This window comes from Rhamphochromis longiceps, linkage group LG12, assembly GCF_057381845.1.
Source record: "Rhamphochromis longiceps isolate RC_006_pf linkage group LG12, R_longiceps_female_GT1.1, whole genome shotgun sequence".
NCBI classification, from domain to species: Eukaryota; Metazoa; Chordata; class Actinopteri; order Cichliformes; family Cichlidae; genus Rhamphochromis; species Rhamphochromis longiceps.
Window position 1 is genome coordinate 35,905,889 of NC_140568.1, and position 27,975 is coordinate 35,933,863.

At 37.7% G+C, this 27,975-nt stretch overlaps 2 protein-coding genes across 2 annotated transcripts in view; both read left to right on the plus strand.

Moving 5' to 3' along the window:
* The first annotated feature begins 1,214 nt into the window (after positions 1 to 1,214).
* Positions 1,215 to 19,368, plus strand: mccc2 (methylcrotonyl-CoA carboxylase subunit 2). Its single transcript, XM_085426112.1, has 17 exons — positions 1,215 to 1,426; positions 3,326 to 3,392; positions 4,437 to 4,521; positions 4,807 to 4,908; positions 5,166 to 5,293; positions 6,097 to 6,209; positions 7,581 to 7,694; positions 7,874 to 7,938; positions 9,177 to 9,276; positions 9,370 to 9,465; positions 11,470 to 11,542; positions 11,659 to 11,735; positions 14,864 to 14,930; positions 15,227 to 15,383; positions 16,297 to 16,411; positions 17,746 to 17,831; positions 18,957 to 19,368. The coding sequence occupies exons 1-17, from the start codon at positions 1,295 to 1,297 to the stop codon at positions 19,072 to 19,074; spliced, it is 1,695 nt and encodes a 564-aa protein (XP_085282238.1). The 5' UTR covers positions 1,215 to 1,294; the 3' UTR covers positions 19,075 to 19,368.
* Positions 19,369 to 24,092: 4,724 nt separating this feature from the next.
* Positions 24,093 to 27,975, plus strand: part of tmem8b (transmembrane protein 8B) — a 35,572-nt gene continuing 31,689 nt past the window's right edge. The window contains exon 1 of the mRNA XM_085427041.1: positions 24,093 to 24,248. Coding sequence (XP_085283167.1) covers positions 24,164 to 24,248 — 85 coding nt within the window. The 5' untranslated portion in view covers positions 24,093 to 24,163. The remainder of the gene's footprint in view (positions 24,249 to 27,975) is intronic.

A 27,975-nucleotide genomic window follows, 5' to 3' on the forward strand; every position in this document is an offset into this window, starting at 1 on the left:
AAGCACCTTGAGGGACCAGTTGTTGTGATTTGGTGATATATAAATAGAAATGAATTGAGTCTTCATTTTAAAATTGGATTATTTGTTTTCACAAGGAAGACAGATCCCCAGAGTGTAACTGTGTAAATAATGTACAAGAAGAGTAAGGCAAGCACACACACTCATGTAAGTTCAGCTCAGCTGTAGTGCTTTTAAAATCCACATGATGGCAGCTTTGACGTGCGATGCTCTGCTTGCTCTCATGCTTTCAGAGGAGAAATATCAACAGAAGTTTGCAGTTCTGGCCCTTGGAGCCGATGCATAATTATTATTATTATTTTTTTATTTCCATCTGAAAATGGATCTGCAAAAATTTATTCAGAAGCCGATTTACAACCTTGAGGAATAATTTACCAATTTAGGCCTATGGACAATAGATAGTTGGGAAAATATTTAGATGGGTGTTTTTTGTTCCCATCACAAGGCTAGAGAAAGAATTTAAAAGCTACACCTAAGCTACACCACAAAAGGTTTTAGCAGCCACTCTAAATTTGATGCAACAAATATGAAACAGTGCTTACTTCAGTTACAGCAGTACTGTTTTCATAACAAGAAGAACCTGAACGGGGATCTTATGGTAAAAAAAAAGTGTTTAGGCTTTTAAAAAGATGCAAGATTCTTTACTTATATTTTGTTTAATTATAGCTATACCTTTACTGGTGCATACAATTCAAATAACAGATCAAGTCAAAGTCAAAGTCAAAGTCAACTTTATTTGTCAATTCTGCCACATGTACAGGACATACAGAGAATAGAAATTTCGTTACTCTCAGATATACTAATGTGTGTGTATGTATAAATATATGTAGATATGCATAAGACTATCTATATTATATATAAATATGTGATTTTGGAGGATGTAAACAGTACAGCTTGACAAAAGAATTGCACATCAGAGCTATATATAAGTAAGTTTAAAAACTAAAGTGATAGAAAATGCTGCATTTAAAACCACTCTTTACACTATTTGTGTGAAGCTGTAGAAAAGGCTGCTATAGGGAGCTTGATTTAAATATTTCAACCATATGACATAATTGTAGGATTTAGAAGTAACAAAAAACAAGCAATATTCATAAAAAAAATGTGGTGCATTTTCACAAATCTGCACATGTAAACCGTTTCTTTAATCAGAAGGTGGCGATATGGAGCTCTACTTCCCCTGCCAAAAACCACAAAAGAAGATTACCGCTAGGTTACCTAGCAGGCTAGCAGTTGCTAAATTTGATCCCGTTTAGTTAGTCGAGAACATTTTAAAATGATCCTGCAGTCATTCAAACCGTGGCTGCTTCGTTGCAGGAGTCTGCCGTTGGCTTGCACAAGAGCGTACCACGCAGATAAAGTCGCTCGACTTGGCTCACAGCCTGATAAACAGACTTCTGAATATCAGGTAGGTTAGCCTGTTGCTAACGCCTGCTAGTCAAACAGTAAGGTAACAGTTCGGAGAGTTCAGACGCATCCAGGTGAGGTGTTTTACACCTGACGGGCAACAGGAACTAATAACGTTCCCAGACACGAAGGAAAGTGTTTGTTTAGTCTGTCCCCTATGTTGAAGTTCACTCTAGAGGTCAGACTCCTTAAAAGCTAAGAATTTATCAGCAATATCAGCGCTGAAGAATTAAGTGAGTTGTGGAGCTAAACAGCGTGCAAAAAAGTCTACCAGTCTAACTGTGAAGGTGCAACCTCTGAAAGTGAAAGACACAAATAACAGCTTTGCATGTCATTGCAACAACAATACATTTCTTAGAATAACTGATTAGTGAGGCTTGATGTTTTATTGCTTAAAGTTGCTAGTTTGAAGCTATAATTTTGTGATTATATCAATGGCACAAAACAGTCAATTCATCCTCAGTGGCACAATCATCAGCTGTTTAAATACAACATAAAAAAATCATATGCACACAAGGACTGTAGTGCTTTCCCACTTACGCCATTAAGGGTTAGTTAGTGGAAGCCAGTTACAGGTACAGATGTCTTGTATGAATCAGACTGGTGTTAATAGCAGGTTACTGTTGGGGTTGAGTGGTGTTTTAATTCAACAGTTAATCTGTTTTTTATGACAGCGTGTTTTTGTCATTCACAATTTATATGTGAATTACAAGTTTCAAAATACAAGATGATCAACTGCCCTTGAAGGTAAACTGTGTAAAAATCTCACCATGTCACGAGGTATCAGTCGATTGCCGATTGCAGTCAACTGAATTTTTTTTCTTACATTAACCAATTCAAGTGCATAGTACTAGCTATGTTGACCACTGTAGGACAAACAACTCTGCCTGCCATTAATCTGTAGTGCGTGTAGGTGTAGTAGGTGCATGTAGTATATGTCCACGTTTATTTACTGGAGGAGGCTGCAAAACCTTGTGAAAGGAGTCCAATACAAATCGATGAAGCACTGCTGTCTTTGCTGCTGTTTTCTGCTGTTTTATCAAGTGCCTCTAACATCTCTGGACTCAGACTCTTAGCAAATAAACTCTCACTAGGTGAGAATCCAATCAAACTGTTTGTTAGAGGCAAAGTGTGATTTTTAGTACAATCAAGCATAATATTAACAGACACAATATTCGCTTATAACCAGCTGTTGCTGTTGTTTAGCTGGTTTGTAGACAGCTGTCCAGAGATCGGAGGTTCGCTTGTCCAATCTGATGACAATAAGTCACTGTGACAATATCTAAGCATGTTTCCATGTGTTAGAGCCCTGACTTCAGTTCAGGAAATAAGGCTTGAGGTGAGCAGGATGAGGATGAGTTTCTAACCACATGCCGCTTGCTCCTTCACATTTTTGCTTCTTTGGTGAACAAGATCTACTCTCAGTTTAAAAACCATAGGTATGATCCTTAAATCATATCACATCTTGAATCTGAAGGTGCAGGCATGAATTAAAATTTGCCTCCATTGTACTGCCTGTGTGTTCTCGTCTCCTCTGCCTTTGGCGTACCACGTATGCGGTCCGTCTCTGGCCACACATATAAAAGGTTATTTGGCAGAACGGTGATGCCCGTCTTGTCCATTGTATTCAGTTTGCAGAGCAACATGGGAGCTTCCACAAACTGCTGACCTCTTCTGTGTTTTTTAATAAAATTATCAATTTGTTGGAACACATAACTAAACACTAATCAGTGTATATTGTATATACAATTTTTTTTATATTAAATAAACTCAACAAATGACTGGAGAGCATTTACATCATCATCATCATTTACATTTTCTTATTTTAGTGCAAATCTCTTACAGAAATTGGATTAAGAGGAAACTCTAACAAATGAATTTCTCTCTTTTTGTTTTTTAGGAGAATTATGACCGAATGAAAGTTCTTCTTGATGAGCTGAAAAGCCGGACAGAAAATATTAAATTGGGTATGTGTTCGCACACAGCAGGTTACGCACTATCCCAGAGATAAATTCATCACTTTGTGTTTTCATTTCAGCAGTTCAAATTAGTGCCTGGGTGATGAAATTGTTGCCCAAACATCATTGCTTACACCTATGTGTTCTAGTAAAGTAATCAGGTTCCACTTGTAGATGATTAAGCCTTAAGGGACCTGCTCTAACACGTAAATGCATAAAAAGCACTTTTTATATGGGAGTATGTGTTAAACTGCATGCCGTTTAACACATAGTTAGCTGTTTACTTGATCTTAACATAATGTAAAAAACATAAAATAATCTACTTCCAAACTCTGTAATGAGAGGTTGCTATTATTAGAGAGGCGTAGCTGGAACTCAGGAGAAAAGTTATGTTTAAAAGCAGTAGACAAGACATATTAAAAAATGTATAAGTTATTATGATTGTGTAGTCTACTGTATAAATATATAATAAAAGTAAGAAATATAAGACTTGTGTAAGATTGTTATTGTTTATAAAACATTTGTTTTTCTCTTCTGTTTATTTGTTTTTAATTCTTTTTCTCTTTTTGGTGAAATGTAGTTAAAAAAGTACAGTATTGCTATTTAGAGCAAGTTCTGTAAAAAGTATAGGTGTAATAAGGTTTCAAATTTTTATTCTTTTGATAAATGATGACATGACTAAAATAAAATGACAAAACATTGCAACTAATTGACCCAACAAAAGGAATAAATGTGCTGAAAGTGACAATAGAAATGATTTTCAGTAAAACACAGAAAGTTGTGACCCCGACCGAGGTACACGTTCGCTTATTTTTCAACCCTACTGGCACACAGAAAAACATCAGTAACTACAAAAGTCACAAAGAAATGAATAAAAGCCTGTCCCACCAGGGATTAACAATTCTTGGTAATTTTATGTTTTTATTTGTCTTACACCATCAGCACTGTCATCAATGCTACTTGCAAGAGTAGTAGTAGTACTTGCAAAATATTCTCAAATTGTTAAGTTTGTAATTTTGTTATTATTCATTTATTACTTTTTAATTAATTCAGGAGGAGGAGAAAAAGCAAGAAGACTTCATACTTCCCGTGGGAAACTGTTGCCTAGAGAGCGCATAGACAGACTGCTGGATCCAGGGTATTACTGCTTACTTCTATCTTTGTCACAGATTTAAAAGTCATGGCTGTTTCATCCCCCCTAGCTTTTGTCCTAGAATTTGTCCTTACACAAACTGTGGTATCACTAGTTTTAAATGTCTGATGGTGTCTACAGTACAGTTCTCTGTACAATGAGAAGAAGCAAAAGAGGATAATATTTCTCTAAACTAAAATGTACTATTTTAAAAGAACTTGTGCAGAAAAACATGGATGCATGGATATGAATTTGTCTTCTTTTCCCCGCTTTTATTTCATGTTATTGCAGGTCTCCATTTTTGGAATTTTCCCAATTTGCAGGATATGAGTTGTATGGAAAAGAGGAAGTCCCAGCAGGCGGTATAATTACTGGAATTGGGCGGGTTTCAGGGCAAGTGCTATAAATGTTTATGATATTCACCAGATTTGAATGTAATGCCTTTAAAAAATAGTGAAAGTGTTTCGTTCTGATGATCATATGTAAAAATGGTTCAGTTTAATAATTTGTCACAGATGAAAATTTATATTTTTAACCACAGGATCAGAGCCAAAGTAATTACAGTGTAGGTTTTCCACTAGAATCTCAATTGAGTACCCCAGGTGCATAATCTAATATTTATTTATTCATTCTTTTCTAAATGTTCATAGAGTGGAGTGTATTATTGTTGCAAATGATGCTACTGTCAAAGGGGGAACATACTACCCAATTACAGTGAAGAAACACCTTCGTGCACAAGAAATAGCCCAGCAGAACCATCTGCCATGCATTTACTTGGGTGAGTATCTCCATATTTGTAAGGGTTTGTAAAACACTAATAAACGATTATCTACAGAATCAAAGAATAATAATATTATTAATAATAATTATTAGTAATAAAAAATAATAATAGTAATAATAATTTTCTACTATCCCTGTTAGAATTTAACTTTAAAATACAGTAGGACTGTTGGGTTAGGGTTTGTCAGTTCACCTGTGCAAGTAGAGCCTGACTGATATATGCAATATGTTATAATGGCTAAAAAAATAAACATTTCAAAAGTAAGAGCGAGATGGATGAAACACTTTAACTGTGTTATAAGTGATGGTGTTGCATAGTTTGTCCACCAGAGGACACTCTGCAATTTCCCTGTTGACAACACTTATTTGGTTCACCACAAACACAACAAACCAGCTTACCCGTGTTGTTGGCAGAATGTAAATGAGTAATCAATGACTTGTAACAGTAAACCAAACTACATTTTCATTATATCTTAGTAAACACTCATAAATAACTGCTGGGGAAATCTGTTTGTTTCACACATCTGAAAAAAAAAAACACTGGCCAGTATATCAGATTTTTAAATCACCAAATATTAGTATCAGTATTGGGCTTAAAACCCTATAACAGCTTCTTAAGGACCTTATGGGAAAAATCCTAATATTTGGGTTGTTTTTTTTTTTTTTTTTTTTGGTCAATATTTACACCAGAGACATCCCAGAATGCCCTGCCTGAGGATAGCAGGGAAGTCTGTCTCTGTAATCTAATTATAGTCGAGATGTTTATAATAAGTGAGTTTGTAATGTTTTTATCTCCTTCAGTGGATTCTGGCGGTGCTAACCTGCCCAGGCAGGCTGAAGTCTTTCCAGACAGAGATCATTTCGGGCGCATTTTCTACAACCAGGCCAGGTTGTCTTCAGAGGGAATAGCACAGGTGATGCATTGTATTAACTCATTTAATGGGCACAAAAGCAGAATGATAAAACCCTAACGGAGTGGCTTTATAATTTGCTTGCCTCCCCCGATTACATCTTTACTAAAGCCCATTATTGGGCTTCCACGATATATTTGTTTACCTTTTAAATAATGACTTTTGTTATTCTTTCATTCTATACGTGTAGAAGGCAATATAAATGAATATACATGAAAGTCACAGTCCTCTATTATGTATTTTTTAAATTATTTAATTTTTTTCACCATGCTGTCTTGGGGCAAAGGCCATTTTGCTGCAAGGCAAAGGCAATAAAAATACTGAGCGACAGATACACAAAAGAAATTAATTATGGCAGCAGGGGCATTCATGGCCTGTTGGAACATTGTGGGAAAAGCTTCCATGAACAGAAATTGACAGCAATCACATGATAAACTGTATTAAATTGAATTTAATATTTATTTAAGAACACAGAAGAGCCTTTATCACCAGGGTTATATCACATTATACTGCTCAGTGTCTGTATTTTTTGCAGTTCTGGTAGCTCTCTCTTTTTTCAACCATACGTGTGTTTACATCCTTGTTGAAACAAGAAAAATATCAAAGAGCAGAGGTGGTATATTCAAATGAATTCCACGCTTGAAGGCTCTTCATGTTTTGCACCTGCAGGCTACTCAAATCCATCTTATATATGATGATGAAGAGAACTGCAGCGGTTTTGCACTGTGCACGGTTTTGCACCTGTCTTGCAGTCACATCTCTATTGATTCAAGGATGATAAAAAGCAGGATATATTGCTCACCAAACCGACCTTCACTGTGTGTTAGTTAGAAAGCTGTTTTCAAATTCATCTGCAGGAAGACGAAAGTTTTTCAGAGCTATAAAATGTTTTGGCCAGTGTAATGTTCTTTTGGAATTTATCCTTCTCTTGGCAGAATAATATATGTTCAGAATTTATTTCTGGAAGAGTGGTTTTCTTGAAAATGGAATGTTTCTATGAGCCCACCTGAAATAAGAGTTGTAGTTCCCACATCTAAATTGAATACCATTCCCTGTCCAATAGGCATCATAAAGTCTGCAGTACTCATAGCTTAAAAGTTGTTGTTCAGTGATGTAATGGCTATTTTGTTTCTAGTATTTAAACTTTTCAAGTGAAACTATAACCAGATTTTTTTTTTTGGTAATGGAGTAGTCATAGGTGGCATTATAACTGCACATAAGGTTAATTGAAGTTTTAAAGAGAAAAACCCCCCTAATCATATGCAAATTATTCAAAGCAGAGTAATGAAGATATCTTTGAAAATGCCTGAAGGATATGTTTTAATATTGTACATGTCTGATATGAGACCTAACTATTTTTCTTCTCTCTTCAAGATTGCTGTCGTGATGGGCTCCTGCACTGCTGGAGGAGCATATGTGCCAGCAATGGCAGACGAGAGCATCATCGTACGGAAGCAAGGAACCATTTTTCTTGGAGGACCTCCACTGGTTTGTTAATTTTTTATTATTTCTGTTATTATTTAACATTAAGTAACTGACAAACAGACAAATATTGTGTTTCATTTTATAGAGCTAAATGTTTGTTCATATAGCAAGCTATATATTTGAACTTGTACTGAATACAAGAGATGAAATGCATATTTCCTGGTAATATAATTCTTTAATAGGTCAAAGCTGCCACTGGGGAAGAAGTTTCTGCAGAAGATCTTGGTGGTGCTGATCTACACTGCAAGTATGAACAGATCATTTTTATGGGATATGTGGGATTCAATATTAGCTCTCATCTTGACTTTTAAATACCAAAGAGATAGCTAAATAGTTTTCGCAAAATATATACATCAGGACTTGATGTTCGAATCCCTGAAAATGACGATTTAATGTCCTCTGTGACCTTGTGTTATACGTCCAGTTTGGGTATTCAAGTGATGCTAATTACAAGCTGGGTTGATAGAAAAGTAGATTGTTCTCTTACTGAAATCATAATGTTATACAGATCCTTAAAGCAAATTCACTTTCCTTGTTTCTGTGTCAATGAGGAGGCAGTACTTCACAATGACAAAGTGTTGTTACACAAAAGAAAAAGACTAAAATATCCAAATATCCCATTTACTTAAATATCCAACTACTTATTGTTATTTTCCCTTATTGTCATGTTGGGAAAGTTCCTACAAGCTTGGAACACCATCATTTTAGACACGTGTCCCATTACTCTTGATAGTTGTTTGGTAGAAGCTTCACCAGGTTTTTTTTTTTTTAGACATCTCTAGATGCTTTGTTAGGTTCAGGTCTGGACCCTGACAGAGTTTTTCCCCAAGCAACACCATTGTTTTCTTGGCAGTATGCTTCAGGTTAGTCTTGTGTGATTCTAGTTGCTTGTTTAACCGAGGTCCTTCTTCCCAGATGACTCAATTCAGTTGAGCAGCCAAATTTAGGATGACTGTTCCAGGATTAAGAATGATGGAGGTTATTGTTCTCTTGGATATTATTGTGTCTTTCCCCAGATCTGTGCTTTGAGACAATCCAATCTAGCACACCTACCAATAGTTCTCTCGACATCATGACTTGTTTTTTTCATCTACAGTCTGCTGTGTGTGCCTTTCCTGATTATTTCTATTTAATTAAGTTAGGCACAATTGGAATCCAGTCAAGTTATATAGACATCTCAAAGATCATTGCTCTGAGTGTCATAGCAAAGGATTTGATTTGACTTGGGTAATTAAAGTGTTTCTCAGTTTCTTTCTTTCTTATTTTGAACCAATTAACAAAATACATTTTGGGCTTTGTCTTTGTTTCATATAAAAATGAACTCAATCCGATTATTAACCCTTTCATCGAAAGCATGAAATGTTCAGGAAACTTTCTACCTACACTATGTACTACATAGAAAGTACTGTAGGTTTTTTTCCCCCACAGTAATGATTTATAAGGTAATATTTCCAATGACTGCCTTTGTTTTTTCTTACTTTGCAGAAAATCTGGAGTGACAGACCACTATGCTTTAGACGATAACCACGCTCTTCATTTAGCGAGAAAGACAGTGAGAAGCCTTAACTACAGAAAAAATATCGAGGTCAGTCTGTTGTTTACAGTCGACAATTTAAATCAAACTGTTCTCTCTGTAGCTTCATTGACACTGAGTCTTTTTGTTTGCTTTTTTTTTTAGGTTACTATAGAACCTCCTGAGAGTCCTCTCTATCCTGCAGATGAACTCTACGGCATAGTCGGAGATAACTTGAAACGTAACTTTGATGTCAGAGAGGTAATTGCCCAGTTTCCAGAACGATGGTTTCAAGTCGCACTTAAAAAAATTCCCTTCTATATTAAGTGATACGCTTTCACAGGAGTGTGTGTAGATCTGTGATGGACTACACCCTATTATTCACTAGCTTGTAGAACTAGAAATAACTTGGAGTAATAATGTTCAGTGTGACTTTATCAGTGTTTCACATCATTGTGGTGGATTGTTGTCCCACTATTCTAACATTTCTTCAGTTCATTGATTTCTGCAGAGCTCTCCTAACATACCTGCACAGCATTTCAATCAGTTTGAGGTCTGGGCTTTTATTGGGCTGTTGCAGCACCTTGATTCTTTTCTTTTTCAGCCAGTCTGTTGTAAATTTTCTGCTGTCCTTGAGATCGTCATCCCGTTACGCAACTCAGTTGTGCCCGTGCTTTAGCTGTCAGACAGATGGCCTCATTTGGCTTTAGAATATGCTGGTGTACAGAGGAGTTCATGCTTGACTCAGAGACTGTAAAGTGCTGCAAAACAAGCACAAATCATCTCTCTTCCACCATGCTTGATAGTTGGCGTGAGGTGTTTGTGCAGATCTGCTGGGTTTGGTTTTCACCTTACATGGTGTTGTGCATTATGACCAAACATCTCCACTTTGATTTTGTCCAAAGGACATTGTTCCAGAAGTCTTGTAGTTTGTTCAGAAGCAACTTTTTGAACCTAAGCTGTGCTGCCATGTTCTTTTCAGAGAGCAGAGGCTTTCTCCAGGCTGCACTAACAAACAAGTCCCTTGTATTTCTAATTGTATTGTCATGAATGTTAACATTTAACATGCTAACTGGACCCTGTAAAATCTGAGATGAAGTTCTTGTTTTTTTTTACGCCACAGAAATAAAAGGCTGATGGAGTATTGTTGTCACCCTCCTGGGTGAGTGGGCAGGTGGGCAGTGTGGGCACCCACAATTGTAAATACAATAACTCAAGAAAGATGCGATGCAGATTTGGAAATCTTTACCATGGGTGCAGCTGCTAGAAGCTAGAGCATTGCTGGGCCTGAACTTTGGTTCGATTTCCTGGGAAGATTGTGGCATTGTATTAACACACACCTGAATATTCCAGACTAGAAAATTTCTGTTCAGTTTTATTTATACAGCTCCAATTCACAACAAACTCTCAAAGCTTCTGCTTTTATAGGTCACACTTGCTGATGATCAGTAAATCAAATACTTCTGGTTAGCAACACCTGGCTGCTACTTATCCTGTTCCTATGGAATTCCTTTGAAGCAATAAGAGTGTACTAAGCTTTTCACAGGACTGCTTGGAAGATTTCTTTACCATTTCTGAACATTTCAGAATCTTATTTGGATATTTTGTAGGATACTGTGTTGAACCTCTTAGTAATTAGTTTAAAATGGTGAGATAAATAATACGACTTTTCTTTGCTATGATATTATTTCTTTAATGTGAGTCAAATATAATAAAATCATTCATTCATCTCATTGTTTAATACAGCCAAAAGACTGATTTACACAATGTGGAAGTGCTATGACTGCTTTAAGATTTGTAAATAAACCAATTTTGATTGGTTTATTTATAAATCTGGCTGTCAGAGGTTCAGAATGCACTTTAACAATGTTGAGTTGTCATGTTCTCCTATCAGCAGCTGAATCAATAATAAGGTGGCTGGCATCAGTCACTTTGCTTTTCTGCTGTGTGGCAGTGCTTGCCAGATATTCTCTATTGGTTTAAAGCTTGTGCCCTTTGATTCTTGATGTAGACCCGCGAGCTAGAATTACTGCTTACTCTACAGATGCCAAAGTGTTTGTAGTGTAGAATAGTATTGGCAGTCCATTTAAGGTTGTAAGATCAACTGAGTGCAGCCTCTTTACAGGAGTTTTTCAAGTGTAGCATTGCTTTTAGCAGAGTGAAAATCACTTAAATAAGTAGAAATTGTTGAAAAGTTGTCACTATCTGTGTTATTTGACATTGCATCACATTTTTTATAACTTTTGTTTACTGATTGGATTGCAGGTCATTGCCAGAATTGTAGATGGCAGTAAATTTGATGAATTCAAGGCATTCTATGGAGACACGCTTGTTACAGGTATGTGAACTAGTATTGATTTCAATTTCCAAGACATGGTTGATTTTTTTTTTCTTCTCTAAATTTAAAACCTGACCATTGTTTGAGTTCATTCTTGTGAATTTGTACCTTTTAAGGATTTTCAAGGATATTTGGTTATCCCGTTGGAATCATTGGGAACAATGGAGTCTTGTTCTCAGAGTCTGCAAAAAAGGTAAAGGCACTTTATAGCTACAGATAAATCAAACTGTAAAAACTGTCTTTTATCTGCAAAAACAATACAATAAATAAATAAATAAATAAAACCTATACAAAGTTAAAAGCTGAATTTCCAGGAGACTGAGCTTTGTACTGTTTTTGTGCCTCTCAAAATGTCAAGGACTTTAAACACTGTGTGGAAATAGTACAGATAGCGTGCTCCACAGATATTTGCTGCTTATGAACACCAACATTTTTCTGTTTGTAGGTTATTTGCACTTCTCATTCACATTAGAGTTGTAGTGTTTCTCCTATGCAAGAAGCCTTAAAATGCACCTTTACATCCTTTCACGAGTAGTCTGATAACTATGATAGCATTTAGAAACCATGCACGGAGAACAGTAATAATTTTCATTCAGTGTAATTCACTTAATTCTCAAGCCAATTTGCTGTGCACAGAGCTGAACTTTATACAGGCTTAGGGAAGATGAGGGGCCAAATTTGTGATTATAGACTAATAAGTTTTTCTAAGCACGTTTTGAATTGGATTACAAGCTTGACCTGAACGAAGATTTCTTTCATTCATTTTTATTTTTTATTTTTTGCGAGGTCTCAACATGACATTATAAGCATTGGCTATCTCGTCACTATAATTACTTTCAAAAGGGTCTGATACAGTGCCTCAGACAAAGATGTGGAACAGACATGCTCGGGGAGCATATTCAAGAAAAATCAATACAGTACCTGCATTTCTGAGACACGCTGTCATCGCTAAAGACATGCCCAGGCTTCCATTATGCTAACTTTTAAACTGTTAAAAGCTTTTTCCAGTTTTTTCTGTTTTGATAAAAGGGAGAGGTATCAGAGATACGATTAGATTTCTGTTGTTCACACATTCAAATTCAAATTTTATTTGTCACGTACACAGTCATACACAGTACGATATGTAGTGAAATGCTTGGACAACTGCTCGTGACCTAAAGAAAACAAAAAAGGAAAAGGCTATGAATAAGATAGGAAATAAATATGCAAAATTAAAAAGGGTAAATTTAACTAGGAAGGAATAAAATATAAATTAAGGTTAAAAATGAAATAACTGTACAACACAAATTAGAATGAAGGGTAAATTTAACTGGGAGAATAAGATAAAATATATAAATTAAAGTTGAAAATAAAATAACTGTACAACAAAATACACAATATAGAACTATATAAGAATGTATGAAGAAATATAAATAAATATATACACAATAACAGCAGCATATACACAATAACAGCAGCGTGATTTAAGTAATGAAGTGAAACAATGTCCAGAATGTCCAGTGTGTGTAAGAACCATATGTGTGGGTCAGTACTGTGTGGTGGTGTGATTGAGAGACCGTATCGCCTGCGGGAAGAAGCTCCTCCTCAGTCTCTCTGTGTTGGTCTTCAGGGAGCGGAATCGCTTTCCTGACCTCAACAGAGAGAACAGTCTGTTGTTGGGATGGCTGAGGTCCTTCACGATCTTCCTGGCCTTGGTCCAGCACCGCCTGCTGTAGATTGAGTGCAGGTCAGGGAGCTCGGAGCGGATGGTGCGCTCAGCTGACCGCACAACCCTCTGTAGAGCTCGTCTGTCCTGCATGGTGCTGTTCCCGAACCAGGTTAAGATGTTTCCCGCCAGGATGCTCTCTATGGTGCACGAGTAAAAGTTCCTGAGCACCTTGGAGGGCAGGGTTAGGGTCAGGAGCAATGTTATAGATAACCTTATCTCATACTACCTCATGCTACCATATTATCTCAATAGAACACTTTGCTCTCAGACTGCAGGCTTACTTGTGTTTCCGAGAGTATTTAAATGTAGAACAGGAGGTTTCAGGCCCCTCTTCTACGGAACCAGGTCCCAGTTTGGGATTTGGGAGACAGAGACCCCCTCTTTTTTTAAGATTAGGCTTTTGTTCTTATAGTTAGGGCTGGATCAGGTGAACACACTCTTAGTTATACTGCCATTGGCCTAGGCTGCTGGGGGCTTCCCATAATGCACTGAGTGTTTCTTCTTCTTCACTCATCTGTTTTCACTCTTTGTGTTTATACTAATAAAGAGTGTGTTGCATTTAATCATCAGCTACTCGTCTTTTGTCCTGTCTCCCTTCCCTTACCCCCAGCTGGTGGCAGTAAATGACTGCCCCTCCCTGAGCCTGGTTCTGCTGGAGGTTTCTTCCTGTAAAAGGGAGTTTTTCCTTCTCACTGTTGCTTGCTCAAAGAAGGGTTTCTGACTGTTGGTTTGTTCTCTTTATTATCGTAGGGTCTTTACATTAAAATATAAAGCACCTGGAGGCAAATGTTGTTTTGATTTAGCGCTATATAAATAAAGTTGAATTGAAATTGAATAATTTCACAGAGAAGCAGTCATATTTCACATTGTTTCCAACTGTTGTTTGCACTTTGCAACACACAAAAAAATGCTTCACTGAAAGAGAGCCAGTGGAGGAAACTGCCAAAATAAAGAAAACACCTGAGTAATTCAGCAATACAAATATATGGAAATGAGTTGTCTCCACATAGTTCAGTCTTTTGTATGTGTTTGTCTGTTCAATATTTCCTGGCAGCTCTGTGTTATGCAGTGATTTTTTCTGACATAACTGAAGGCCATTCACCGCCTTCGTATTTAAACTAGAATACAGAAAATACAAAGTCAGTGTAGCGGCAGGTGAGCTCGCTCCCAAAGTAACTGGTTTCTGTTATTTCTGGATGGATTGAGGGGAGGCCATGAACTCTGTTGCTTGTTTTATTTATTTATTTATTGTATTAACAGGTGTAATGCAAGATTCAAAAGCATCACCTCAGGCAACATTGTGACAGTTTACATCTTCTTGTGAAAATACAAACTCCAGATGTAATCCAAACTTTTCAGTGGGTTATTACCCAGATTTCACTTCACTGGATAAACTTGTGTGCTTTGAATATATTTTCTTAAAAATTTACACATCTCTTTCCTTTGGCAGTTCATTTAAAGTTTATGGTCTCTTGGTTATTTCTTGAGAGGCCCAAAAAGTAAATCATTACCATCTTGTACTATTTTAAGGTAATACATGTTTGAACTCTGGGCAGTTGTTCTTTAGGTCTGAGAATGTACTACATGTAATGAATATCTGAAATTCTTTTCAGGGGACGCATTTCATTGAATTATGCTGCCAACGAAACATTCCACTTGTTTTCCTCCAAAACATAACAGGTCGGTGGGAATTCTTTATTTACATCGGTAATTTTGTTCTGTTGTGGGGTTTAGATGTTGTTTGTTACTCGGCAAACAATTCTGAATATTATTTACTTTAATTGCAATGTGATCTGTGATCATACAGATAATTTTATAATTTACATCATAACCAAATCTTATTATATGATGTACAAATCTGTTTCATTAATCTCCCAGTTTGACTTATTTCGTGTTTAAGATTAACACAGCCAGACTTTCCTCCTTGAAATAACAACACAGGCTTAGGCTATCTCTTGTCTTCATCTTCATCTCAGGCTTCATGGTGGGTAGGGAGTATGAAGCAGGAGGAATTGCCAAGGATGGAGCCAAGATGGTTACTGCGGTTGCCTGTGCCAGTGTACCCAAGATTACTGTTATCATTGGCGGCTCCTATGGTGCGGGAAACTATGGCATGTGTGGCAGAGCCTACAGGTATGAAGAAATTCTCTGTAGGGATTAGAGGTTTGTTGGAATAAAAACGCAGCCCTGGTAACAGCTAAAGTAAATTAATTCATTGTGAACTATTGCGAAACACATTAGCTGCTTCTCTGCGAAATTCAAGTGTACAAAATGTACAAAATGCAATTGCCTTTCATTTTGTGCATCAGATAGCCTTGGACTTCTTGCGTGTAGGTGGTAGTGACCTTTTGTAACAGTAAAAGAGACTTTCTAAGTGGAACCCTTTCAAAGCTAAGAAGTATTTTAAAATAAAAAAAATCAATTTTAATCAAAATAAAGTGACATTTATTACTCGAGGATGTATCATTATTTTGTCTTTAATTTTTGTCAGCTATTTTTCAAAGACTAGGAGTGATAAGAAGCTGAATTATTGATGTGTAGCATCCTTAGTGAAGAGCACTCTACAACAGAGTGCAGTGTATTTGTATAGGTAGATAGACTGATGGATAGAAGTCTTAAAATCACTTGAGGAAGTTTATCAGATTTTGCACAGCTCCCTCTGGATAGAAAAAAATGGTTTTAACAGTATTAAAATTACCATTCAAATAGCTTTAAGCATGTATGAAGTCAGTGGAATGATAATATTATTGTGGGCACACTCATGTTTAATTCCTATCAGGTTATTTGAGCTGTAATAAGCGTCCTCATGTAAATTGAAATAAGCATAAATGATTTAGTGTTTTGGAAAGTTGGAGCTGATACTCACCCTCCCTTAGTCTTTCTATGAAATATCAAAGAAGTACTTTTCCCCAGGTTAAGCCCTCCTAGTCTCTCAAATCATATTTTTGATGTTCAGGGTTTCTTTTGTTATCCTATTGGTTGTGATCTAGGTGACTATTCTGGCTCTCGAAACATACTCAAATTGACACTGTTTCTTGTCTCACAGCCCACGTTTCCTATACATGTGGCCAAATTCCCGAATCTCTGTAATGGGTGGTGAGCAAGCTGCCACTGTCTTGGCTACCATCACTAAGGATCAGAGGGCACGTGAGGGAAAGGAGGTAATGATTCATGTTAATCGCTTGACACGGCAGACTAAAATCTGTGCTCCGCTGGAAAGGCTTGAATTGACTTTAGTGGGTTTCCTGCCAACAGCATAAACATTATGAAAGACACTTTTCTTTCAATAATGGTTTGACATGGCACAGTGAAATAATTTCAGTGTTAAGTGTGACTGTGATGACTTACCCTGAATAGTGTAGCCATCAAATGGCTGTCATTAAACTGTGTCAGGTATGCTGTTATGGGGCTATTAACCAGTGCATTAATAGCTTCAGAATGACACCTCACATCAGTGCCCTGCTGACAGCCGTTTTGATGATGTTTAAAATGTTTCAACTCAAAAAGGTTGTAAAAACTAATCATTGGGTCAATTTTTGAACAGGTATCAAATATTCTTATTTTTTTCTGCTTTTATTCTACATGTCTTCACAGTGGAACACAGGTTGAACTACCGAGAGCTTATTAAATTATACAGTATAATACAGCTTACATGTTAAACATGTATTAGGTGTACAGTCAGTACTACAGTTGTTTGCCCCACGAAAACACAATTGATAGTATTCTGAGCCTGCACCACTCATCACTTCCACCAAAATAAGAACTTCCTTTGTGATTAACCAACATAAGTCGAACTTTACGTGAGAACTCAAATATCTGGTTCAGTCGTTTAGAGCACAGGATGGTCTTTTCCTTGTCATCTTCCTAGTGCAATTGCAGTGTCCGATTGCAGCCATGTGAGTGCAGCAGGGGTAATTGTGCAGTGAATGTGCAGTATGGTGTCATGTGTCGTGCCTCCTGCAGGCTCTACACTAGGTACCCCTCAAATGAAGTGTTTCCAGTAGAGAGAATGCATCTGAAGCATTTTATCTTCGATTATGTGCTTCATGTGAGAAAGGATAACTTAGGGCGATGAGCTTATGTGTGAAAACATGTCTTCCTGGTTAAAATTAAAGCAGTCCAATATAGAGACCTTGAATTACAGTTTAATGAATTCAGTTTTTCTTCATACCATTTCTTATATTTTTGTTGCTGTTTAATTTAATTTTTCCCCCTTTTTAAAAAAAATTGTTTCTGATATTTACAACAGTTTGGCCCATTTAAATCAGTAAAGATTAGCTTTGCGTTATTTATCGAGTGTTTGATCTGTTTTTATTGTGTTCACAAAGATTGGCTTGGTGTTTTCAAGCTGGGGAAATTGACCTTCATGGCAAATGAAATGGCTGTGTGCTTTCAGCTTTACATTTCACTACACCTTCAATAATTCAGACAACCTTTAAAACGCCTCTGGCGCAGGTCCTTACCGCCTAATTCTATTTTCTCAATATATTCACAGTTCACAGCAGAGCAAGAGGCTGCCATGAAGGAGCCAATCGTGCGGCGGTTTGAAGAGGAAGGCAGTCCGTATTACTCCAGTGCTAGGTGAGATCTGCTCATCCAATATGTTGTATTTTAGGGATGTGTGTGATAAAATGAAGGACTACACATAACTGAGTCTTTGAATTTCCAAAATTGGTTTAACTACTGTTGCTAAGATAAAATGTTGTTTCTCGAATGGCAGCACTGGCCACAAATGAACTATCAGCAGGCCACCAGCATGTGTTTATAATTTATTTTTTAGACTCTTTTCAGTAATCTCACATTAGCCTTATTTTCCAAGAACTAAGAAACCACAAGACTATTCATGCAGGACCAGTGATGCTGTGATGTTTTTCTTTAGCATCAGATGTCCTGTTGTTTAAATAATAAGAGCCGTGTTCTTTTCATTTAGTCCCTGAGCTGTTTTCATTGTGTGTTTGTAAGCGTAGAGTACAAATCCTCATGTGGTGATTACATGTGCGTCTTAAAATGAGATGGATAGTATACTGTACATATTTATCTAACTGGAAACTGCCTCACTGACATTAAAAACCAATATAGTTATGAAGGTTAAACACACATTTCAGAGCATGTCGGTGCTTATTTTTGCAGTTAATTGTATAAAATATAAAGAAAGAGAAAGGCCAAGGGGCAATCAAGGCCCCATTACACACTAATTAATCACAAGCTACCCTGAAAGCACTTGTCAAATTTATGTGTGTCATTAATGCTTGAAACCTGTTGTATCAGAATTGCTTGCTGTGGAAGCATCAGTTAATGAATAAAAAAAATTAGCTAACTGCAAAAGAGTAAGAATTTTGAAAACTGATTTATCTCTTCATTTATTTACGACTTAAGCAGGAGCTGGTATTAGTTTCTTAAATATCAGGTCTTGCTTGTCTATTATAATCATTTATCTGATGATACGCTTATGATATACATATACTATATTATATTAACAACAGCCATATTGTTTGCTCTTTAATGAAATATAAGATAAGATAAGATAAGATAACCTTTATTAGTCCCACACGTGGGAAATTTGTTTTGTCCAAAGAGAGGAAGACAAAACCTTGACACTCTATTAAAGTAATTGATTATAGTCCTGCACAAGCACCGCAAGAAGTATCGCATGAGTGAGGAGTAATGTGCCATCTAATAATGTGGAGCACTTTATTATTTTTACAGGCTGTGGGATGACGGGATTATTGATCCTGCTGAAACTCGTATGGTTTTGGGTCTGAGCCTCAGTGCAGCACTCAATGCACCAACAACGAAGACACGTTTTGGAGTTTTCCGGATGTAATGCTCATTTAGTTTGTACATATAGAGACACGAGACTTAGTATAGATTTACTGTTTATATAGTATTTCTCGTAGTTTACCAGATTGAGTAAAAACTCTCACAGAGTTGGGATCGCTCGACTTTGGATACCTTGAGCTGTGACTGGATGATGGAACTGTTGTGAGACACTTCCCCTGTTAAGTTGTGCCTTAACTGTTTTCATTCCAGTGTAAATGCACGTTTTCTTAAATGTGTTTCATTTGTTGGCTCAAGTACTGTAAATGCAAACAATTAAAAAAAATGTGAAAAGTTCAAATTGCTGCCTTTTCATCAATCGTGCATGGCCAGAACGAAAGAAATCTTCATAAGGGGGCACTGTTTAGCTATAAATATCTGAGGTAGTGTAGAGGAAGCATACAAGCACGCACAGAAGGACCTGCGTATATAAAAGGAGAAAAAGTATTTTGAAGATTTCCAAGTTTAGTGTAATTATTTATTATTTAGAGACACTGGAGAGTTTATTCTTGTCTGGCTTTCTGGGGCTTCTGCTTGTTTATTCTTTTATTGTAAAGCACTTTGTGATGTCTGCTGTGGAAAGGTGCTGTGCTACTATTGTGTCAAAGGCACAAATAGGATGTGGTCTTATATCTCATGCTGCAGACAGAGTGTGCTGTGTGCCGAAGCTAAGCCTCAGAACGAGTTCTTCACTTTACCAGCTGGCCAGCCTCTCTTTCCCGCCCTCCCGGTTTTTCATTTTGTCAATTTATCTTTTTAATTGAACATGTTGCACACAGTTGATATGTTCACATATTGGTATAGACCATCTGAATTCCCCCTTGCAACAAGTTAGGTTTTCCTCCGAAGGATTTTCAGAACCCAGGGATTTGGTGCAGGAGTAGATTTGAATGTTTGTATGAAGCCAGGTGGTTAAAATGCTTAACTGGAAGCCCTTCATGCTCCTCTGTGTATGACTGTGTGCCTGGTATACTGAGGCTGTGAGAGCCTCACTTTGGGGAGAGCAAAAATACTCAGGCCATGATATGTGTGGAAGGTGTGTGTGTATGCATGTGTATGCCACCCACACACACACTTTTTAAAACTGGTTTGCTGGTTATTTCTTCCTTCGTGTTCCACCAAATGTCACTGTAGGAGGACTTACCGAGCACAATGGACCCTTCTTCAAAGTTTTTACTGAAGTAAAAAAGCCATAATGATTCAGAAAAGTCCTATTTTAAGAATGTTTTAACATAGAGTATACATCAGAGAGTGAAATATCACTTAAATGTCAAATTTACTTTTGTTCCATTTTTTTTTTTAACCAGGAGATATGCACGTGAGATCTAGAATCCTTTTTGGAAGAGCGTCCTCCACAAGATAGAAATCAACAGTCACAGAACAACACACGCATAATACATTAAAGAAATGAAGTATTGAGATTAAAAATATCACTATAGAAATACCTGAAAAATGTGTTTCACTGTAGGTCAATGTCTAGTTAGACAGGTGTGACAGCCTTCAAGTCATTTCAGATTAGTCATATTTAGTGAGCTCAGCTTCCTAAGATTTAGTTGGTTTTGCAGCAGATTTCAAGCAGATGGAGCAGCATATTTGAAAACACTTTTTTCTCTCTCTCAAATTCAGTAGAGGCTTTGGGGATGGATAAAAGAACTAAGTCTTGGGAGGGAAGACAGTAACTTCCTACGCATTTTTGACTGATGTAGGTCAGTAAGTAAGATGGGAGCAGACCAAGAATAGTTAAATAACAGGATGCCAGCAGATGAGTCTACAGGACAACAAAGCACTAATCCAGCTGAAGCACAGATTCAAACAATCAAAAGCATACGCTGTAGAAGAACTCTACTGAAAGTAGATCCGGCAAAGGAGAAATGCAATGCAACAAAAGTGACTATCCTTGCAATCGCCGACACAAACGTTAAAAAGAAAATACTGAAATGAAGGTGAGTACTCATGTGTAAGTCGACTCTTGGACATATCCTTTGTCTATCTCCATGTCTGCACCATGGTTCCTCATGGGAAGAACCACCTGATGGAATTTTAAAAATCTGATTCAGTGACCAACTAAAAATCAGTTGAAACACAGTTGTGACAGTAATCAGGAAGATAAGAGTGGGGCATAATAACTCTAATCAGAGGTGCAGTAGCTGTCATCCTAGAATGATTCCACAGATAATGCACCACTTACAATCTAGCACTGAAGCACAGATGGTCAAGTGCTTCAGCCTTGGCACAGGGGTTTTCAATGGAAATCTGTCTCCATTGAAAAGCTTAGTACAAAGGACACAAGACTGCAATATAAAACTTTGCTATAGAGCATAAAGAGTAGCTTGAATATTGGCAGCAAATTCTTTAGTCACATGAGACCTAGAGAGCTTTGTTTGGCTCAGATCGATTCCGGCATGTTTGGCCTGATGTTGGCCTGGAACAATGACTGAAATCATTGTCCTGACAGTGAAGCAAAGTTTGATGTTATTGGTGAGTGCAAAAGGTGTTGGAGAGGTGACATTTGTAGATTGCACCATGAATTCTCGTGAACTAGATAATTCCCTGTCTCCAGAAGCCTGCCAGAAGAAGAATAGTGTAACATGACAACAATTCAAAGCGCACAGCAAAAGAGTTTCACACAAGTGTTCTTAAAAAATAAAAACTATGAAATGCTCAAGCATGTGCCTGGCCTGGATCAGAATACCTCTGTAGTAGAAAGTAGAGAAATGTAGAATAACAATTCTCTCTGGAAAAGACAGACTCAACTATTTCTCTCCAGGAGCTTCTATAATGTTTGTGTCTTTCACAATAAAAAGGATTGAGAGTGTTATTAAAAAATAAATAAGTATTAGCTTTAAATTTCCACAATGAAAGGTGTAGTGACTTTTGTTGGATTGAATTCATCCTGTGAGGTCTGTTAATGCAGTTACTGCAAGGTGATCCAGTTTTGACTCATTTCACATGTGATACATAAGTGGTACAGGTGTGCACTCGCTTTTGTTGAAGCTGTTTATTTACAGCCTTAGTGATCTTTCCTACTGACTTGAACTACTTTTAATTACAGTAGCAATTAAACTTATGAAACGTTTTGCCTCTGAGGATGTGAGCTTCTCCTAGGATTCAAAGGAATAAGAGGTAGTTGGGATAATTTCCAAGACAGAGGCAGATTTTTCATGACCTGGCCACTGGCAGCACTGATTTAGATAACCATAAGCATATACTTTCCTGTGTCTCTTTTGTGTGAGTGCTGTGCATCTTGTCTGTGCCTGTGTGCTAAATCGAGTCTGTGTATAGAGCGCCTTCACAAACAAAATGCATTGAAAGAGCTAAAGAAGAAAAGGCCGGCTTTAAAAGAGGCAGTTTCAGTCAGTCGCAGTGAAACAGAACAGTACCTTAGTTGAATATTGTGGTACCTCATAGAGAGGCCGGCCATACACAGTGGGTTGCCATGCGTGGGTCGTGGTATCTAGGGAGTCTGGCAATCTTTCGAGGAAGGCTTCAGAGTAAACTATGGCTGCTGCAGACACTGCACTGAATCATAGCAACAAACCAAAGATTTAAATTTTTTTATTTATTTATTATTTGCTGCATTGTTCCATCGCCACATGAAAGTAATTATAAGAAACCACATTTGCATAGCATATCTTACACCTCTGCACTCAGTTTTTACTTAGATTGTAGTTTGAATACAATCTTCAACTAAAGAATATGTAACTATTTAGCTCTCTGCTCCTCCACAATCACTATTACTTCAGGTTCCAGTGTTGAATTTGTTTGTTTCTCGCCCACCTTGTTCTGTAACATAGTCAAACCTTTGACTTTTATTTGGTCAAGGATAAGAAGAAAGTGGATTTCTCTGTTTTAGATCAGTGAAATGTCAAACTATGCCAGCTACCTGATGTAAAAAAGCAAATATTTGTTTTGTGTACTAGTCATAAATGAATTTAGACAAAATTCAGCTACTCTGTACTCTATAGTTTGCTGCTTAAATTAAACCCTAGGCAATTTAACTGGCACCCATCCTGTGTGTTGGATTTATTAAAGTCTTTGTGAGTTAGTGTTAGATGAGTAGAGTTACATCTTGTTGGGCACATCAGTAACATTCTTTTGACATTCTTACCCTCCACACATTTTCTTTTAGCTCAGCTCTAGTGCTTTAGTTTAATGTTTCATTGATGACAGATCAATTATACTCAATCCCAATAAATCAGCTGGGACACTTATGATTCATGTCACCCCATGGCCTAGAAATAAAAATCTGAGTCATTCTTAATGGCAGTGTCCTGGTGGTAGCATGATGATTGTCTGACAAACACGTCACCCGATGACCACGTGATCCTTAAAATGAAAAATTCAAACTCCTCAAGTATATTTTGTGTATTCATTCACTTTTAAATATTTTTCACTGGATAAATGTAATGACTCATTGTCCACTTGTGCTTTGTTAACTGTGGTTTGACTGCTTTTATATTTGAGGCCCAAATTGAGCCCACTATGAATCATTAAAATAAATCCTTTTAGCCTTTCATTTTATTTATGCTCACGTAATATGTTATATTTTAAGGAGTATGTATATTGCTAGTTTTTTAAAACTAGACTGACACGTGGAGTTGCTGCACTTTTACTTTTTTTTTAGTCTAACAGAAACCCAAATTAGTTGCTTTGAATTTATTAATCGCTGGAAATCGTATTTTATTAGTTTTGAGGCTTGTGCACGACCACATAAGATGAAGTCTTCCATTCCTCCAAAGTACCAACTTTGTGTCCTGGGTCCTGGCAGAAGAGGCTGCAGGCTCGAGGGGCAGCTGCAGCCTCACACCTCACTCGTGCCCGTGTCGGGTGGCCAGGACGGCGAAGTGTGAATCCTTGTGGTGCAATCTACGTCTGCACTATCCCCGGACTGACAGGGTCGGAGGTCCAATGAAATAAGTCGACATATTGAGGTTGTCAAATCAAAGCCAAAGAGGAGGCGCTGTCCCGTCGTCGTCTGAATGACGTCATGCACAAACAGCTGGTCGTTGGCAAATATCTGAAAAAATGTAGACCAGCAGAGCGTCTGAGAACTGCACTCGGGCTGGAGCCCCTCACAAAATATTCTGCTTTTAACGATGTGGCAACTGGAGCGCCTGGGCTCAGGATGTAGCCCTCCGAGGCTCCTCTTGCTTGTTTACACCTATCTCTGCGCTGTTGGAGGTGAGTTTCCATTCAGTGAGTGTTTGATTCGCGGAGCTGTTCCTTTTGTCGGGGTGCTGAAATCCTCCCAGCAGCGGCGGCAGCATCTCATCCTGTCTCTGGCTTCAATTCAGTCTCCGAAACATCCACAGCTGCTGCTTTCAGTCTCGGCCACTGACAAAACGGTTTTCCTGAACACGGACCTGCTTCGGTTACGTTACGTATGGGGAAGGATGCTGCTAATTATGGCTCACAATGCACTGAGTGAAGCTCCTATAGGTTGTAGGCTACGATACGGAGGTCTAAATGTGGTCACAAGAAAACCGATCAGTCCGGACGTGTTGACTCTTGTTACCTTTCATTTGTTCTCGTTTTGCGGAGACGTGAAGGCTCAAAGCCAAGTTAGTGCACGCTGGCACGGCTGACTACAAAATGTGACCATAGTAATGGGATAAAGGGAAAGGTTAAGTCAAACCTTCTTGTTTCCCGTCTTAAATTTAACCTGCTTTGATAGGAGATGAGGACTAAACTGGTTTAACTGGATAATGGGACAATTTTGAAGTTGACTTTTGTAAAATCAAGTTGTTTTTAGGTTTTTAAATGTATGAAAAGTGCAGCATGCTCTCATTATTTCTCTCTATCTGTTTCCTTAAAAAAGAAGAACCTAAGCGTATCCTCCTTGATTTGTTTTCTTTTTTTAAATGTCTATCCATGAAAATTTCTTTGCTGCTTCAAGACTGAGGTGTGCAACAAAAATCTCCCTGTGTGATAACAATGAATCCATACCTACAGCACAGACTGTACTGGCTGTGGCCACTAAGGACCATACAGGTCTGTCTGACTTGTTGCTGTTTTGCTTTATCAATTCTAGTAACTCATTCGACATATTTGGCTTTAGACAGAAAGCCCAGTTTACCCACTTTACCCTTCCCCCCTGCTTTCTTGGATATATCTCAGTAAAACAGAGACAACAGAGAATTAGAGCTTATTCTTTACCATAAAATAATTTATGTTAACCCACTTGATTGCCAGGCAGATTGTGCATGTTTAGATGTGTATGAATTGTTAATGTTTAATATCTCTGGTGTCTGCATCTCCCATTGTGGAAGTGGAAGGTCCAGTAATCTTTACGGCTGCGTGTTATCTTCGAGGCGTTTGTTTCTGTAGGTGGATGTGAGGAGGATGGAGGAGAGAATAGTGTCGACTCAAAATTTGACTTTATCGCTGGCCAGTATTAAATTTGGTGTCATTTAGTGGCTCTTGTTCCAGATGGTTGATCTTTAGCAGCTGTTTTTTTTTTTGAGAGAGATTTTAAAATCTGCTAGAGGAGGAGGAATTTCGAAAAGCAGCAATTACTTTTTGCTGTTCCAAAAAATAAAGTTTAAAGACAGCCCAGCTAAGTATTAATGGATAAATCCCATGTTGAGATGACAAAAAGCAGGATTATGTCTATATTAAGCCTCTAACAGAGTAAAACAGTGGTAGGGAGGTGCTCATTGAAGAGATTATTGAATCCAGAACCACACTATGAGAAAGCCTGTAAGCACTCGGCTGCCTTTATCTTCAAATGAAACGTCTTTATTTGGCTGGCAAACAAACAAGCATATTTAGATATTTTGGCATGTTTACACCTTCAGACTTAAGTGAAGTCTCTGTGCGTGGCTGCTGGAGTGTCACCGAGCCCGGAGCTTTTCACGCGTAGCTTGAAAATAGATATGTCAGTTCATTATTCTAATTTTCTGTATTCATTTTGTCACAACAACCTCAGATCTTGAGATCTCGACGTGTTTGACACGTAGCCTGTCTTGTCAATTAAGTGTGACGGTAACCACCTCTGTATAGCTTGCACATTAGAGAGCATTGGAAATCACAACTATAAAAATGTAAACGCGAGGCTGTGACAGTTGCCAAAGAAACGCACCCTGTTTCAGGATATTCAGTACTTGCAAGACACTGATGCAATTAACACGTGTAAGCAAAATCAAGCCTTAAATATTAACTTGTGATAAAAATGATGATTAAAAGCTATGCTTAGGAAAAACGATTTTTTAAAATCCTTTGGCTATAAACCCCTCTAAGATTTTAGTTTGTGCCAGTAAAGAGGCAAAATGACAATAAGCAAAGGTTTTTAAAAAGGAAGAGTTTGATTTTCTTAGTTCCCTCTACCATCTCTTGACCCACTGTGACAGCCCTGACCCTCTGTTAGTGATCTAGAGACTGTGTGAAGGTGTAGTTTTGATGATGAATGGTGGCTTTCATGTACCTTAGATTATGACACCTGGAAAAAGTGACGATTAGCAATTAATTCTGATTTAAGGATTCCTCTTGAATAGCGTAATCACCATTCACAGTCCTACTTCTAGATGTGCTTCTTTTTTTAAACCTCTTTCTGACCGATCCACTGTAACTACACTTTTTGTGGGCTTAGCTGCAATCTGTAAATGGAAAGAAAAAATCATGTCTGTTTCTTTCTAATCAGCCAAGCAGTGACTGTAGGCTTACTGCAGACTCCAGCACTGTTAGCGCCAAACTCACCCTTTTGAGTTATAGCACTTCAGGCTGTGACCCCAGTCACAGTCTGTTAATGAAAGGGCAAAGAAGAATCTTAATGTAAAGAAGGCTCACATATACCAGAGATAACAGTCCAGCAAAAGGCTGGAATGAGGCTCAAATAAAGACCTGGAGCTTTGTATGGGATTAGGATTTCACTCTTGACAGCAAACCACTTCATTCTTCTCAGTTTCGGCTTCCGTAGTACATCTTTAGTATTCAAGGTTGCCTCCATAGGTGAGTGGATAATGTCGTGGGGGGAGAAAAGAACAGAAAAGAGCTGTTTTGCTCCTTTTACGCAAACATAAGAAAGTATTGCGCATTCAAGACAACCTATTTCTTTACACGTCTGCACCTCATTGCCTTTTCACTCGTTTTATTTATCATTTTTTGTTTTGTTTTGTTTTGTTATTTTACTGTCATCATTTTTAGATTCACTGTATTCTGAAAACAGTGGTGTGAAATTATTTATATTTTTGTACAAATTGTAGGTGAGACAAAAAGAACACCCAAACAATGTCACCACAGGTATTGCAATTTTAATGGCTGACACGCAGAAAGCGAATGCGCCACAAGTGGAAGCATTTTCCTCCAGTGAAACATCAAAGTGCCACCGCATTATTCTCGTAATAATCTGCTGCCTTCTTTTCTACCTACTTGAGTTTATATTTATGATAACGCCTCGCCTAAAAGACGCTTTATGTTCTAGTGTAGCAATTAAGTGACTTGCACACAATTTCCCCCATTTTTTGCCCACCCGCTGGCTGTGCTTGATGCCAGCCCAGCTCATGTAGGTAATGTGGCAGATTACACCTGCTGCTTGTCTGCTGCATTTATATGGAGAGGCTTTGGTGGGTGTAATCCAAGGATTTGACATTATGCAGGACGCGAGTGAGCCTGCATATATCCGTCTCCCGCAGCTTCTTTTGAAGGAGTTAAAAGTCTTTAATCACATATTTTGATTATTTACCTCTTAAAGAAATAATTTGCTGCCTCTGAGGTGAAACTCTGTAAGTCATTACAGCGAGTCACCTTAAAACTGCTCTCTAGTCACAGCAGTGATAGTACAGGCATATTGGGAAATGTTCATAATTAAATATTTATTCTTTGTAAGCAACAGCTTTAATCATGATTCAATGCTTTCAACGATGTTGATATTGGTCTGTTAGTGAGATGGTTGTTCCAAGCACACAGCTTT

What these genes read in the sequence shown, in the direction of transcription:
- mccc2 (XM_085426112.1), top strand. Translation starts at nt 1,295, where the DNA reads ATGATCCTGCAGTCATTCAAACCGTGGCTGCTTCGTTGCAGGAGTCTG. An exon ending in GACAGAAAATATTAAATTGG is followed by an intron (nt 3,393 to 4,436) that starts GTATGTGTTCGC and finishes TAATTAATTCAG; the next exon opens with GAGGAGGAGAAAAAGCAAGA. An exon ending in ACTACAGAAAAAATATCGAG is followed by an intron (nt 9,277 to 9,369) that starts GTCAGTCTGTTG and finishes TTTTTTTTTTAG; the next exon opens with GTTACTATAGAACCTCCTGA.